The sequence below is a fragment of the Cornus florida genome, unplaced genomic scaffold (genome assembly GCF_030987335.1).
Source record: "Cornus florida cultivar Cherokee Brave unplaced genomic scaffold, ASM3098733v1 CherokeeBrave_3.0.0_Hap2_Chr10, whole genome shotgun sequence".
In the NCBI taxonomy this organism is placed as follows: domain Eukaryota; kingdom Viridiplantae; phylum Streptophyta; class Magnoliopsida; order Cornales; family Cornaceae; genus Cornus; species Cornus florida.
In genome coordinates, this window is record NW_026775580.1 from 78,604,566 (window position 1) to 78,620,594 (window position 16,029).

General features: G+C 35.8%; 1 protein-coding gene across 3 annotated transcripts; it reads left to right on the forward strand.

The window, feature by feature from the left end:
* The first annotated feature begins 12,268 nt into the window (after positions 1–12,268).
* Positions 12,269–14,219, forward strand: LOC132278809 (protein RGF1 INDUCIBLE TRANSCRIPTION FACTOR 1-like). 3 transcript variants are annotated; one of them, XM_059780707.1, is made up of 5 exons: positions 12,269–12,396; positions 12,534–12,603; positions 12,764–12,964; positions 13,047–13,262; positions 13,481–14,219. In XM_059780707.1, the coding sequence occupies exons 2-5, from the start codon at positions 12,574–12,576 to the stop codon at positions 13,781–13,783; spliced, it is 750 nt and encodes a 249-aa protein (XP_059636690.1). In that variant the 5' UTR covers positions 12,269–12,396; positions 12,534–12,573; the 3' UTR covers positions 13,784–14,219. The 3 variants fall into 3 exon arrangements, with proteins under 3 accessions (XP_059636690.1, XP_059636691.1, XP_059636689.1); XM_059780708.1 differs by having other exon boundaries at positions 12,269–12,603; positions 13,122–13,262; XM_059780706.1 differs by having other exon boundaries at positions 12,270–12,603.
* Positions 14,220–16,029: the final 1,810 nt, after the last annotated feature.

The window sequence follows — 16,029 nt, forward strand, 5'->3', positions numbered from 1 at the left end:
TACACCTCGAATCTCTCACCATACAAATAATGTCTACAACACTTTAAGGCATATACAACTACCGCTAACTCTAAATCATGAATAGGGTAGTTGAGCTCATGAGTCTTTAACTGTCGAGACCCATAAGCCACTACTCTGTCATCCTGCATCAACACACATCCCAAACCATCACGTGAAGTGTCACAACAAATCACGTAACCCAAGCTACGCTCAAGTACCACCAACACTGGAGCCGTAGTCAACCTTGTCTTCAATTCCTGAAATGATGACTCACAGGCTTCATTCCATGCAAACTTAATCCCTTTTCAGGTTAAACGGGTCATAGGCGCTGCCAAGCGAGAAAAATCGTTCACAAATCTTCAGTAGTAACCCGCTAAACCAAGAAAACTGTGGATTTCAAACACATTCTTGGGTTGCTTCCAATTCAGAACTGCCTCTATCTTTGATGGATCAATCGATACTCTACCTTCCGAAACAACATGTCCCAAAAACTTCATTTCTTGTAGTCAAAACTCACACTTCTCATATTCGGCATACAATCAGTGCTTCCGTAAAATCTGCAATACAATACTCAAATAGATCTCGTGCTCCTCCTGAGATCGTGAATACACAAGAATGTCATCTACAAAAACTACCACAAACTTGTCCAAGTAATCATGAAAGACGCGGTTCATCAAGTCCATGAATACCGCTGGCCCATTAGTCAAGCCAAAAGGCATAACAAGGAACTCATAGTGTCTATACCGTGTACAGAACGCTGTCTTTGGGATATCCTCATCCCTAACCCATAACTGATAGTAGCCTGACCTCAAGTCAATCTTTGAAAAACAACTGGCTCCCCTTAACTGATTAAACAAATCATTTATTCTTGGCAAATGATATTTATTCTTGATGGTAGCATGATTCAACTTTCGGTAATCAATGCACAACCTCAAAGAACCATCTTTCTTCTTAGCAAATAAGACATGTGATACCCCTTGGATCCGACACACGAGTTGATCAGGTCTAAGCCCAAACCCGAGAGAATATCAAACAATTAATATTTATAACAAACACAGATTACAAAAAAATGAATTAAGAATAAATATTAGAAGCTGAAAGATCTCTAAATATAAAATCCTCAATTATTAAAGATTAATAAAATCCAAATCCTTCCAAAACCTCCAAAAGTTTAAACAACTCCGAAATCCATATCTAGTGGACCCTTAATAAAAATCCAAACTAAAATGTAAATAACTGAAAAAAAAACATCCAAAGCTAAACCACGGAGAGAAGTCCTACATCGTCGGAAGAGTGAGTGATAGTCTCTGCTCAGCACAATTAAGCCTACGACTGGAACTGTCGAACACCTGAAAAATAGAAGTGGGTCAGGCCCACGAACAAATTATATCCTACTACAATCCAAGCAGAGACTCGATATGCATATACATTCTAACCAACTCAACAATAGCTATATAATCCGTATATATAAATATAAATCTACACTACAGGACTCTCACTGGACTATGCAGGGGGTCTCAACCTGAATAGAAGGCAATATGCAAAACGCACCTGAGTGGGCATGAGTACCTAAGCATAACAGTGTATATCTCGATCTATCATATCCAGCTACACATCCTACTACATATACGCTTCCTAACCGATGACTCTGAGACTCAAGCTCAGATCGCGGTACCATAAATATATATACTTAAAGTCCGTCCTATCCATCCACAATAGATCCAGTTAGCCGTTCAGCTGCACAGGCTTACATATAAGTAGGATTTTTTATTTTTTTATTTTTTATAATCCGTTCCCTTATTCCGATATAGGTAGGACTTAGCGTTTCAAGCTAATCCAAACCTAGACATGCCACCATCCCATACCGGTGCATGTAATCCAACATCCAGCAGTTGATAACACAAATAATAAATGCACAAATCAACTGATCTATAATAAGAATAAACAGTCATATTTAAATTAATATGCTTACTCTAGTAATTGATAACTCTAACTAATGAGATACATCAATCAATTTCATGACAAGCAAAATAAAAATAGATAATCTATTATGCTGATATTATATCAACTCAGTAATTGATGCGATAAATAATAAAAACTACACATCAATTAATCCTCACTAAGCATAATAAAAATATATAATTTGACATGCTTATTTTACATCATTGATACATGGTTAGAGACGTATAATCATTGACAGAAATTTGCTAAAACAAGTCCCGGCAATTTAAATAACCATAGTCAAATTCAGTATATGTAAGCTGTTAAAAAATTTTTGTTATCCAAATTTCTAACAATGAAGAATTGGGTACACCTTCTGTGTTTTAACCTGCACTTCTAAACCATCCAAAACCTACCATCGCAGTCCCTAACTGAAGTCTGAAACCCCAGAAATCCATACACAGTAGCCAAACCTCGCTGGAAAATAGCAGAAAAATAAAAATAAATTAAAGAAATCAAGAGAGCAGGCTCCAAAACATGTGGAGCCGCCTCCACCCTCTTGGAGCCACCTCCAATAAAGTGTGGAGCCGGCTCCACTTCAATGGAGCTACCTCAATTGAAGGGTGGAGCCGCCTCCACTCTTCTCAGCCTCCTTCTTCTCCGATGCCGGTTATTCTCTAACTTTCTAATCATCTGTCCTCCATTCCTAAAGCTCCTAAGTGTCTAAACTAAGTCCCATCAAGTTCCAGAACCCATTAAATTCTTTGTTCAATTACTGACATTAGTTTAAACATGAATTATGCACAAAGGACTTAACCCGGTCAATTATCTATTCAAGAACACATACTGTTTTACGAAGATCAACCAAGCAAAACAGATTAATTCTAATGCTTCCCAATATGCTTCAGAACTAATAAAAATTCTGTATTCCTCAACTGACATCAATTTAAAACATGAACTATATACAAAGAATGTAAAACAAGAAAGTTTACAGTTTATGAACACATAATGATTCAGACAATGCAAACATACGTACTAAATTGATTTTAATCTTTATTTGTTCCTGGAATTGAGTTAGACATGCAAAGAACACGAGCCAAAGAAAGAGAATTAGGATTATAACTTGCCTTTAACCTTTTACCGTCGTTTTCCTAAGTTCTCCGGCGAACCGACTACCGTAATCCTCTTCTGTTCTCTTTCTGCCTCCACAGTCATGAGTTGAGTTCTACAACCCTAGGCAGAACATTAAACATACATTTATAGGCAAAACTAAACCTAGGTCCAATTAAACCCTAAACTGACTTACTCGGCCAATAGAACAAAAACCTAATTTGTAACTATATCTGCTACCAATTAATAAAGCCACGTTAAATAATTTAAAACATTTAAATTCAATTAAATAACACAAAATATACAACTAAACCAATACTCAAATTAAACATGTAGTTTCATTCAATAAAATAAATAACACAATTCATTTAAATAAAACAATAAAACAGACAAATCGGCAATAAAATAAATATTAAACAAGTAAATAAATATTAATCAATTAATTCCAATCATAAACACAAATAACAAGTAAAAAAAAAAATGCACTTAAATAATTTATTAAAATACCAGGACTATCCTTTTTAAAATTAAAGGTATTACAAGACCGGTGCGTCCCACGGTGACACACTCGGTCGGATGAAACCTTTTATCCTTAAATCATCAAGCTGTCTCTTCAATTCTTCTAATTCAACTGGTGCCATAGAAATCAGCGCGGTACTGGGCATTAAATCAATAGTAAACTCCACTTCTCGGTGTGGAGGCAACTCTGTCAAATCTTTCGGAAACACATATAGAAAATCACGAACAACTGCAGGATAGTCTTCTTCCATACCTTCATCTTCTTCGACTAGAAGACTAGCCAAGAAGTAATCACCATGACTTTGTCTTCGAACTCCATAAAACGATGAAGTGTGGGAATCACTCCTATCTCCCACGAAAAAGAAACAGTTTCACTCAGGAGTGCACACTGTGACTCTACCTCTGAAACAGTCGATCATAGTACAAAAAGAAGCTAACCAATCCATCCCGAGAATGACATCAAAGCTAGTCATCTCCAGGAGGATGAGGTCAAACACAAAAGTCCGCCCGGTTATCACGATGGAACAATCCTTGCAACTCTGCTCAAAGATACTGAAACCCCAACTGGCGTATCAACACACAACGCTTGATCCATAAAACTGACCTCTTACCCCGATGCAAGTGCAAATGATAATGAAATGAAGGAATGAGATGCATCAGAGTCAAACAAAACACAAGCCCAAGAACCAAACACTGGAAATATACCTCGGAGAACTGATGGACCAGAAGATGCATCTGCCTGAGCAAGTGCAAAGACACGTCCCTACGGTGCCTGTGCCTGAGAACTGCCAACCTGAACACCTGACGGCTGCACTAACAGAGTAGGAGTATCCCTCCTAATTGGCCGTGAACCCTGAGAGGACATGGCAGGCTGTGGTGGTGGTGGTCTGAAACTTGACTGAACTGTAGCCGACTGTGACGGCCTTTGCTGTGATGGCCTCTACCACTACCGGTGCCTACTCCCTGATTAGGACAATTCTTAACCTTATGACCCTGCTGTCCACAACCAAAGCAAACCCCAGAACTAATCGATGCATATGGACACTCTGACTTGTAGTGACCCAGTTGATTACAGCAATAACAAATGACACCACTCCTGGCAGACCCTGCTGGCATAGGGTAGTAGGAGTGGATCGTGCAGACTGCTACCCCTGAAACTGAGATAAACTACCTCTATTCTTCTTCCATGAAGGTCCCTCTGAAGATGACCCTGTATTCCTCTTCTGCTTCCACTGTTCCCTTTTTGCATCTTTATCTTTGGCCTTCGCCTCTAGCATCAATGTTCTTTCCACTACCTTAGAATAAACCTTGATGCCATGTGCCGTTAACGGCCTCATTTTGTAATTAAGACCGGAAATAAACTTTTGAGTCTTATTAACTTCATCTCTCACCATATCTGGAGCAAAGTGGGAAAGAGAAGTGAACTTGTTCTCGTATTTCGTCACTGACATATTGCCTTAGATAAGGCCATTAAACTGGTCCCTTAGTTCCCACCTCTTGGGAGCAGGGAAATACTTCTCATAGAACAGTTCCTTGAACCTATCCTAACCCATCTCTTCAATTTTATACTGATTTGTGACCGACTTCCACCAAAGCTTAGTATCCTTTGAAAACTTGTAAGTGGCTAGGATGATTTTCAAGTGATCATTCATCACATTTATAGAAGTCCAATAGGTTTCCACTTGGTCTATGTAGTCGTCTGCTACCATTGGATCTGCACCACCCTCAAACATCACTGGCAACAACTTAGAAAACCCTTTAATAATCTTGAGACGTTTCTATGCTGGCGTCTCCTCTACCTGAACTACCGGTAATGGTACCGGCTGCGGATGAATAGCAATTGTAGCCCTCAAGGCTCTCTGTAACAAACGGTTTAATGCTAGTTCAGCCGAACCTTCACCCTCATCAACGGGTGTCTCAACATTATCCATTCTGGTGGAAACACCTCTTGGGGTAATCAAATACCTAAGAAGTGTATCTTATTCATTTTGCTCCGCCGGATTGGAGTTAGAGCTTTCACCAACATCACCTCTTGTCGGCATAGAGCCAACACCTCTGGGTTCCTTTTGTGGCGGCATCGTATTATAAAACAAGAAAACAGTTCAATAACGATAGCACTAAGGTCCAACCGTGAACAACTGAACACAAAAGGATACTATACCAACACTTAGCATGCAAGACTATGCAATGACACATTAATATAAGCATATAAGCATGTAAGCACGTAAACAAGTAAACAGTTAAGCATGTTTTTTCACATAGCAAAACATTTTAACAAATAATCACATAAACTATGCAAATGACTTCCCAGACAACCCTAGGTAGGCCTCTACCCGTCGTCCTAATGGTTTTCGAACCATTACTTTGATACCAAATTTGTAACAACCCTAAAATGATACAAATAAATAAAAAATAAAAAAAATAAGTTTGGCATGACCTCTGTTAAAAAGGGTTTTACGACAACCTGCTTAAATGCATAAAAATGCAAAGGCCTCTCTTGAACCTTCAAAATTTACCTAACCTGTCCCAACACAATGCAAATAATACATTTCAACATTTCTTTCATCCATTCATTTTGCTTCAACATAGTTCAGCTCATGATGGAACAACTACATGCTATTTAATCCAAATATCATAGTTACAGTTCAAGAAAAAATATGGTTAAGATCAAAAGTCCATGTCTTACAACGTTTAGACAACTTATAATAAAATTACAGCCCATGAATATAACTACAATAGCAAGACTCCCTAAGTCTCAGTACAAAATACAATATACTAAGTTTTACAAAAATAATGGGACTTAGATACAAAATTAACAAAATGATCATCTAATCCATACTAAGCCTATGGTGGAACGTCATCCGCCACTTCATTCCCGTTTCCTGAAAAATGTTAAAATAAAGGGGTGAGCATAAGCTTAGTAGGAAGTGCCCAAGACACACCTCTTGAGAGGGCGTAAATCCACACAATGAATAGGAATAAAGAAATTGGGATCATACCATGCTGGGGAAAAAAAATATAACCACAATACTACATCATTAATCCGATACAACAAATAAATATGTCGTGCAATGATATGCCATACCATGCAATGTCACTCCTCATTTTCCAAACAATTTTCATCATCATTTTCAAAACGTTGGTGAACCCGTCCCATGGCAACTCCATGGCGGCACGAGAGGAGGATTGGCCATTGTTCCTGACCCATGGCAACTCCATGACGTCATTTGGGGCCTAGGTAACTCAACCACACTAGGGTGATCTCCCTAATCCCCTCTAGGCCTCAGTAACGCCGCGGTCCCTAGGCAACTCCTAGGCGGCCGGGTTTTTCACAATAACCTTTTCAAAACCTTTCCAAAAAGCCCATTTCTTTTTTTCAAAACAACCTTCCATATTTCTTCCCAATGAAGTGCATGTATGTTTCATATTTTCATACCATGCCAATATTTATCAATACACATGTAATTTCGAACTCATACCATTTTATATGCTTTACAAGAATTCCAAAGAAATTATCACATTACTTAAATTCAATAATAAGTAATGATGATGAAAATACGTGCAACATTACTTACATGCTATTTTGTGTTGATCTTCTTGTAAATGATTAAATTATTCTAAATGAATTACATGACTATGTGTTTTAATTGACATTATGTGTAATAGCGTGCTTGAATGATATAGAATTCATGTCTTAGATGCAACATACGTACCCTAACCATGTGTGTTGATATATAATAAAAGACATAAACATTACAGGCAACATACGTACCCTAACCATGATCCTGAGATTCAAGCTCATATCATGGCACCATAATTATATATATAAAATCCATCCTATCCAATTATAATTAATCCACTAGAAGTCATCCAACTTGTAGTAAGACTTAACTTAATAGTTAATCTATTCCCTTATTCTAGAATAGGTAGGACTTAGCGTTTTGAGCTAATCTGTCCCTAATATTCCACTGTCCCATACCGGTATATATAATTCATAGGATCTAATAATTGATAGAACAAAATAAAGTAATTCATCAATTAAAATTCAGAGAATGATATAATGAAAATCAGATAAATAACTGAGTACATTATATTGAAGTATTCAAGAGTAAACTCATATTAACTTATTTAACTTGCTAGAACAACGACAAGCAATTAAATCTTTCATAACCATTGACAGCATGCAAATCAATATTTAAATTTCATGCTGTCCTAGATCACAACATAATAGCATAGATTAATAATCCTGGGATTTTAACATGTTGATATAAATCATTTAAAACCCCTCATAAAAGTTCAGAACCGCATTACAGCCCCTGGAAACCCAAAAACACCTCAGAAAATACCCCTGTTGGTGTATTACAGCCTGGAAGCCGCCTCCCCTAAAGAGGGAGCCGGCTTCCCCCTTTAGAGAGTCGGCTCTCTCTCTTAGAGAGCCGTATGCTTAAAAACAAAGAGAATCGGCTCCATCCCTTTGGAAGCCGGCTCTGTCCCTGCTTCCTATCATCTTTTTTGTTTCCGACGATGTGAAATCTTTCTGTGCTCATTTGTTAAGGTCCCTAGGGGTCTAAACTATGTCCCAAAACATCCTTATAATTCATATAAACTAGTATCATTAACAAAAATTTAAAACACATATTATGAAACAATTTTATAAGATAAATCAATTTCAATTTAAAACACAAAATAAAGTTTAAACTCTGAATTAACATACATACAAGACCAATATTAATGTCCGATTAATCCTAAAGATTACTTAGGTATGTATAGAACACAAGTCTAGGGGAAAAAGTAAGAGAAAGAACTTGCCTTTGAGATTTTGGATAAAAATCCCAACGTCGTCTTCTTAGATTTTTCGACAACCCTTGACTATTTTCAACTCCTCTGTTGCCCTTGATTCAACCCACGAACAACACCCCTTCTTCCTCTCCTTGATTCAGCCTTGGTTCTTGGCCAATCCTTCTCGTCCTCCTCTATCCGTTCTCTCACAAACTCTCTATTATTTCTTTTTACCTCCACTATTATGTGAATAGGGTTCCAAAACCCTTAGCAGACACAATTTTACATATATATAATATAGGCTAACCCTAATCCCAATCCAATATTAAGTCGGCTATCTTAAAGGAAAAGAAAAGAAAATAAAAGAAAATTACATATACATATAATGTCCTATACGTGATAATCAAATATATACATATAATTTATAATTATATATATATATATATATATATATATATATATATATATATCCTACTAACCTAAAATTACAATTATTAGCATTAATAATAAATAATTAATAATAATAATAATACTCTATCCTTATATAGGTATATACTCAAATATATATACAACCATCCATATATGGGTAAATATCCGTACCCATAATCAACTCCCATTTAAGTAGTCCATACGACCCAATTATTGGTCCATAACTACTATTCATTTAAAAATTCTTTTAAAATAAAAATAAAAATAACACATTTAATCTACAAATAAATTCATGTAAGCAAACACACTATTTAAGAATAAATCAAATAAACAATTACTTCAATTACCACATAAACATAAAATTTAAATTAAAACAAGTAATCCAATTAAACAAATAGCCAAATAATCAAATAATGAATTTAAAAAAACAATAAAACCATAAAATAAATACCGAGACCATCCTTTTAAAATTATGGGCATTACAAGATGTCATTAGAAAGCGGACTCCCGATACCCTCTGTTTCATTTATTTCTTTTTTGCGTCATTTGCTATTACATTATTTAAAACATTATTTATGTAATAAATTTGTTATATTACAATGTAGTAAGTTGCATTGGCAAAGACATTGAATCGGGAAGAGACGAGGGGAAGGAAATTTTTTTTTTTTCCGGTAGAAATGGGGGTGATGTATTAAATTTAATTTATGTGAACGTCATACATTGTGGTCTTGTGTATTGTTTTGGCATAAATGTGGGTGAACAGAGCATAGTATAAAACTAGTTGCGAGATAGGTATGCCATAACCATAAGAAAGAGTAGTCACCTGTCCAGTTGAAAGCATTCCCATTCATTATTGTTGCTTGGTGGGGGCATTGACTGGAGCTGTGTCATAGGGTTGTTATCTGTCTCTAATCATAATATACTTGATTCCTCCCATTATATGACCTCAATTCATAAGGTGGTGTCTCAAGATTTTTCTAATTTTAAATTTAATTTCCGTTACTTAAATTTCAACGACCTTGCACGATTAAAATCAACCCTCCCAAACAAATTATTATAAAAATAAAACAAAATTTAGTACAATGAGATCATTCCTAGGTTTTTATATAAAATTTAGAATGATGACTGGTGATTTTCAAAGCATTAATATAGACTGGCTATAAAAAAATAGCCATTGTTGGGTGTTTGGTAAAATGTTGGTTTCCTTAGCTTATCACTAGTGGTGGTGGAGGAACAAGTAGAATGTATTTAAATTGGTCAATTCACCCATTAAGCTCTTTGTCAAAAATGTAACAGCGCTAATCGAGATGAGTCATTACCAACAAGAAAATGTATTCAATTTGCAGGATTTTCTCGGTACAAGAATTAATAAAATTATTACAAGAATGTTGTTTGGAGAGAAATAAATAAGTCTCTTTAGACTATTTATAAAGGCCAACGATGAATGGGCTTGGTCCTAACCTGGCTGTGATTGTTAGCCCGGCTGAAAATCATAGTAGGCCTCTCGGCTAGGATGTCCACAATTAAGGTTACAGAATATAATTATTTGTTAAGAGTTATTTTTATTTCTTATCAACTAGCAAGTCAATTTTGAACTCCAATCAGTTATAAACTCCTACGGGCTTGATTGATAAAGACGTGATTTTTATGTTTGTTATCTTTTGACAAATTTTAAAAAGTTGTGCTGTCATATCTGTCAAAAATTAAGGCACCGATTTGATGCTTCTAAATGCAATATTACGAAAACACTTCCTCCTTGGACACATTCACCTACGATGCAAAACTCACATATGTGAATACTTGGACAAACACAAATTTGTGCATTTGGAGACAAGGTTGTTTTCAAATTGAGGGAATAAATTCATGTTAAATTCTTGCGTATGGATGGCGAAACATTTTTAACATTGATGCAAATTTAGTATAAGTTACTGTCAGAAAACAAATGAGGCTGGCAGTGGAATCATTGTAAGAGAGATACAAATGGATATGTTATTGAATATATTGGTCACGAACTACTTTATGCACATGATAGATTCATGTGGCTATATATAGATAGATAGATACTGGCATCTACAACAAAAGTTAAAGGAACAGTTAAAATGGGGGACTAACATGGCATGTTTCAAGGTGATGCTTTGGTAGTCCAAAAAGATTCAGAGATTTGTGCTTTCAACATGATTATGGGAAAAGGAAAAGAAAGAAAGTGGTCGCCAAACAGGCTCTAAGTAATCACATACGTTTCACAAATTGCACACTATGAGCTATTGCTTCACCTTCCTTCTGAAATAAGAGAGCTTATATAGTTGGATACATTAATAGTCCATGGGTGATACAGATGTGTACCAGTCTTTATAAGGCCTTTCATTTAATTTTCATTTTTAATTATAGAAAAATAAAACGAAGCCTTAGCAAGTGAGCTTTTCGAAAGCAACACCTCCCAAATCTGCCGGAAAGAAAGAGAGGTCCAAACTATGGTTGGTTTAGAATCTCAGGTCCAGGTTTGTTGCAATCTTAAAAGGGACTCTAGAGCAGGTTGGGTAGGTTGGAGGTTGGAGGTTGAAGTTGGGCCCAATTTGAAGTTAAATGAAATCTTTAACTCTAACTCCATCAATCCGAGCCCAATTCATCCTTAATTTTTTAAACTCGTGTTAAATTTGGGCTTGTAGATAATTTGATATTGAAAATTATGAAAGAAAAAGACAAAATTGAAAGGACTAGCGTCACATAAGTATTAGTGAAACTCAAAATAAAAAATACTTTCTCTATCCCAAAATAGTTAGATAGTAAGAATTTACGTTCCTCATTAATAGTTTTGTAGGGATGTGATCGGAATTCATGAAAAAGTGGAACTCTCTCTCAAAGCACTAATAATTAGGGCTCAATGTAAATGAGCCCATTCTTCCAATCACCAGGGCCCGTCTCCACTATTGGGCCATTGCCTAATCCAAATAATATGGAAAGTTGGAAACTCATAGAGCTCTTAGTCCAACTTTTTTCATCTTCAAATAATAGAGTTCTATATATATCAAGGATTTTATTTTATTTTTTTATTTTTTATTTTTAGGCTTAGGCCTCATATGAACCGTCCCTGCCAAAAACAATATTTAATTGTCATGTCAAATTAGTGGTATCAGACTCCATGAAGTAAATGAAAAAGTTTAAGATTAGGGATTTGCCATGTAAATATGTGAAAGTTGGCAAGTCAGGACAAAAAAGTCCCAAAGTTGTTCAACATTGGACGGTGGACAGCGAGAGCACACGACATAATAAGATGATGAATATGACCCCATCGTAAAATTCTTGGCTAACTCTTCCAATCGGACGGACAATAGACAACCGTTCTCTGTGGCCGTTCATATCCCCTCGACACATTCGCCTGTCATAAAATCCACGCGTCACCTTTGTTTTATTTCATTTTATTTTCTTAGTAGTATTATCACTTATATATATACTCCAATGTATTCATATACTGACATGTATACATATATATATTATATAATATGAGAGAGATGATGATACACGCACGCACGCACATAATGACTGCCTAATAAATTACATTCAGTCCTTTTCTTTCTAGTCTTTTCCACTTCCCTTCACCGCCCGCCTTTCATTTCCCAGGTAGAGTAGTGGACTATCTCTTCTTTCCAACCTTAAAGCACTCATCTCTGATTTCATTTTCTCCTCCTTTCTTACTTCATATCTAAGAACACTAATGTGGGTTCGTTTTCCTCCATTTCCTATTGTAATCTTCATAGAGTCTGATTGAAAAATTAGAATCAACAGCAGAGTATTGGGATGGTGAAGAACAATCACAAAAAATTCATGGTATTTTTTCACAAACATAATATGTAGTTTAATCCACTCTCCTTTTCTGCATTTCTTTTTCATCAAACATATTTCCTTTTCTAGTGTACTTATGCATATAGATACAAGTATTATTATATTGTGTGTTTGACTTGTTGTATTGGGGGTTTCATTGATTCAGGTGAGTCCGATGGTTGGAATAGGGAACCATGATTTGGGTCCGCCATGGTTGAAACCAATGTTGAGAGCCAATTACTTCCTCCCCTGCTCAGTTCATGTATATTCCAATAAAAATGAATGCAATATGTTTTGCTTGGATTGCCCAACTGATGCTCTCTGTTCGTACTGTTTGATCAATCACAAAGATCATGATGTCCTTCAGGTAATTAACCACATGTTGTGAATTTTCAATCTTATTCACGAGCATTAAAGATTGATTGATGGGTAGTTTTTAATGTGTGTAGATTAGGCGATCTTCGTACCATAATGTGGTGAGGATTAATGAGATTCAAAAGTACATTGACATTTCTTGCATTCAGACTTACATCATCAACGGTGCAAAGATTGTTTTTCTGAATGAGAGGCCTCAGCCAAGGCCCGGAAAAGGGGTCACTAACACTTGTGAGATCTGTTGCCGAAGCCTGCCTGACTCCTACAGGTTCTGTTCTCTTGGTTGTAAGGTAAAACTTTCCTTTCCCTCCCTTGTTTTTTCCTCTCTTGAGTTTTCCTCCCTAGAGCAAAAGAAAATAGCTAGCCTAGTGCACTAAGGGTCTGGGAATATCTAATGACTACTTTTTGATCGATGTTTCATCTACTCTGTTTTAGGCCTTACTTTTGTTGGGTTTATTTTAATTGGAATCAATTGAGTGTTGATTTTCTTGTTGTTTGGTTATTATAGCTTGAAGGTATGAAGAGGGGTGATACAGAGTTGACATTCAAGGTGAAACGCAATTGGGATGGTGGAGTTGAATCAGACGAGTCATCGCCCCTGAAGAAGAAGATGCGGAAGAACCATGTTTTCAACCGCATGATTAATGGACCAACATTTTGCTGTGATGATGATGATGGTGGGTGTGACAAGGCGTCCTACTCCACTAGTGATGATGTCAGCAACACCATTTCGCCTTCCACTCCACCCATCCTTAGCCACCGGAATTCCAACAGGAGAAAAGGCATTCCTCATCGCTCCCCATTTAGATGAAACCAGCCCCAATCACAATACTTTTATATACATACATATATAGTTCAGTATATGTAAATCCAAAGTACATATGTCTATATATGTATATGTATATATGTACAGGGAAGTACTTGTAGCAAAATTATGAATGTATAGAATATAAATTAAATAGAAGAATGACAGGGGAATGGGGATGTCTATATAATTTGCGAATAAAGTAATGATATAGGCTTGGTTTCTCGTGTAAATATAAAATAAGTAGTGTGTTTGCTTTTAGCTTTTCATTTCTGAGTGTAGCATTGCTAGTACGTATTCTTCATAACCAAATTAGAGATGATGGAATGTATAATTATTTATTACAAGTAGTGTCTCATGAGACTTGGGCTTTTGGAGGTGTTAGAGAAGATTAGCAATTGTGTAGTTACACTGCAGCACATGTATAATGAACTTGTTTTCATTTGGTTGTTGCTGATTTGATTTATAAGTGCATTTTGAGACATGTGAGCTTTTGGCGTGCTTTATGTCGAAAGGAACAATTGTATGAGATAAGCTAGTTTTAGAGTCAATAATTGAGGATGTTATTTGCAACAAACACGCAAACCTCATTCATACATTATATTTTTTGAGAACTTCAACCTTCAACGAAGATATCACGAAATCCTTAGTAACTGTCTGCAAGATTACCTCTGAAGTTCCTTGACAACGACTACTTTAGTGGATTGAACACAATTAAATTAAGCTCACACTTATTTGGAGCATGGATTAATGGTTAATCATCAATTGTGTTTAATACTTTTTAAATTTAGGCTGCAGTATAATTAAATCAAGGTTGAATGTATATTATTATTTAAAATCGTTATTTATTGTTTTTTTATTCTTGATTTAATTGTTGAATTACAAATTTGCAGCCTGCATTAACACTTGAATTATGCAATAGCTTCAACACAATTAAAGTACCCCCAAAAAAAATTTGTACAGCACAGAATCCAGGTCTGACTGATCTGATCATACAAAATTAGAAAGTATTGAACGGACAGTACACGTGTGTAGTGGATGTTAGGAAATGGGTGAAGGCCCCACTATAAATTTGGATTGATGATCATCGCTGTTGGCATGCAAGTTCCATGTCACGAGGAAGCTTAGAGGACACGTAACCTTAGCAACAACCTTAATCATAAGGATGCTCTACCCAACTAGGGATGGCAATGGAACGGGATGGAACAAGTTTCTCATTTTCCATTCTCATTTCTTTTTAAATTTGAAGTCCTCAAAATCGCCTTATAACCAATTATTTTTTTACTCTTAATTCCCATGATCGTCCCTGCCCTGCTTAAAAAGATAAGAATAAGTAAGTTTATTTAGAAGTGTATATATAATATAATATGATATATATATATATATATATATATATATATATATGTTAAATCGGTAAGTACACGACACGAGCTAATTAGAGTAATTTCATATGTAATCGGGGCTTGGAAGTCCCCCGCCTCAAATTTAGTCAGTTTTTTTCCCCAACCCCCATTCTCATCCCATTTAAATAAGCGGTTCTCTAAACTTGCTTTAAATAGGACGTAAGGGGCGGTTCTCTACCGAGTTGAAATAAATTGTCATCCCTGTATCCAACCATTCCATCCCATCTCTCTCTCTCTTTATAAATATATATATATATATATATGTGTGTGTGTGTGTACAGAGTTAAAGACACACAAAAACAGACAAATGGATGCAGAAAGCAAGGAAATTAACCCGAAAATTCTGGATCGACTCTTCTCCTAAGCTGATTTCCTTTTCATCTCTTCCTTTCTTATTAAGAAAGAAAAGTCTAATTATTGAAAATTTTAATATATATATATATATAATTGCTGAGGTCTTGATGTAGAAGTCACCAAAAGCAAATTAGCAGTTGGTTAATATGACCGCGGGACTGCTTTGTCGTCTTAATGAGTGGGGTGAGGATTTCAATGTTACTCCATCTTTAACTTTTCAAAGCATTGTGACACTGACACATATATGTTTGTTCTATTAGTCTCCTACACTACGCTTTCAATCAATTTTGGATTTTGTGATGATCATAATGACTCAGCTTTTTACTTCTCAAATACTCCAGTATTATTTATACAGGAGTATAAGCGATACTATGTATGATTACAATTTACAAGGAAATTAAAGATGTATACGGTTTGTTTGGCGTATTCAGTGAATTGTACGACGATGGTGATGATACAATTAATTTTGGATTATGTAGTCTTGTCTTTATGTTT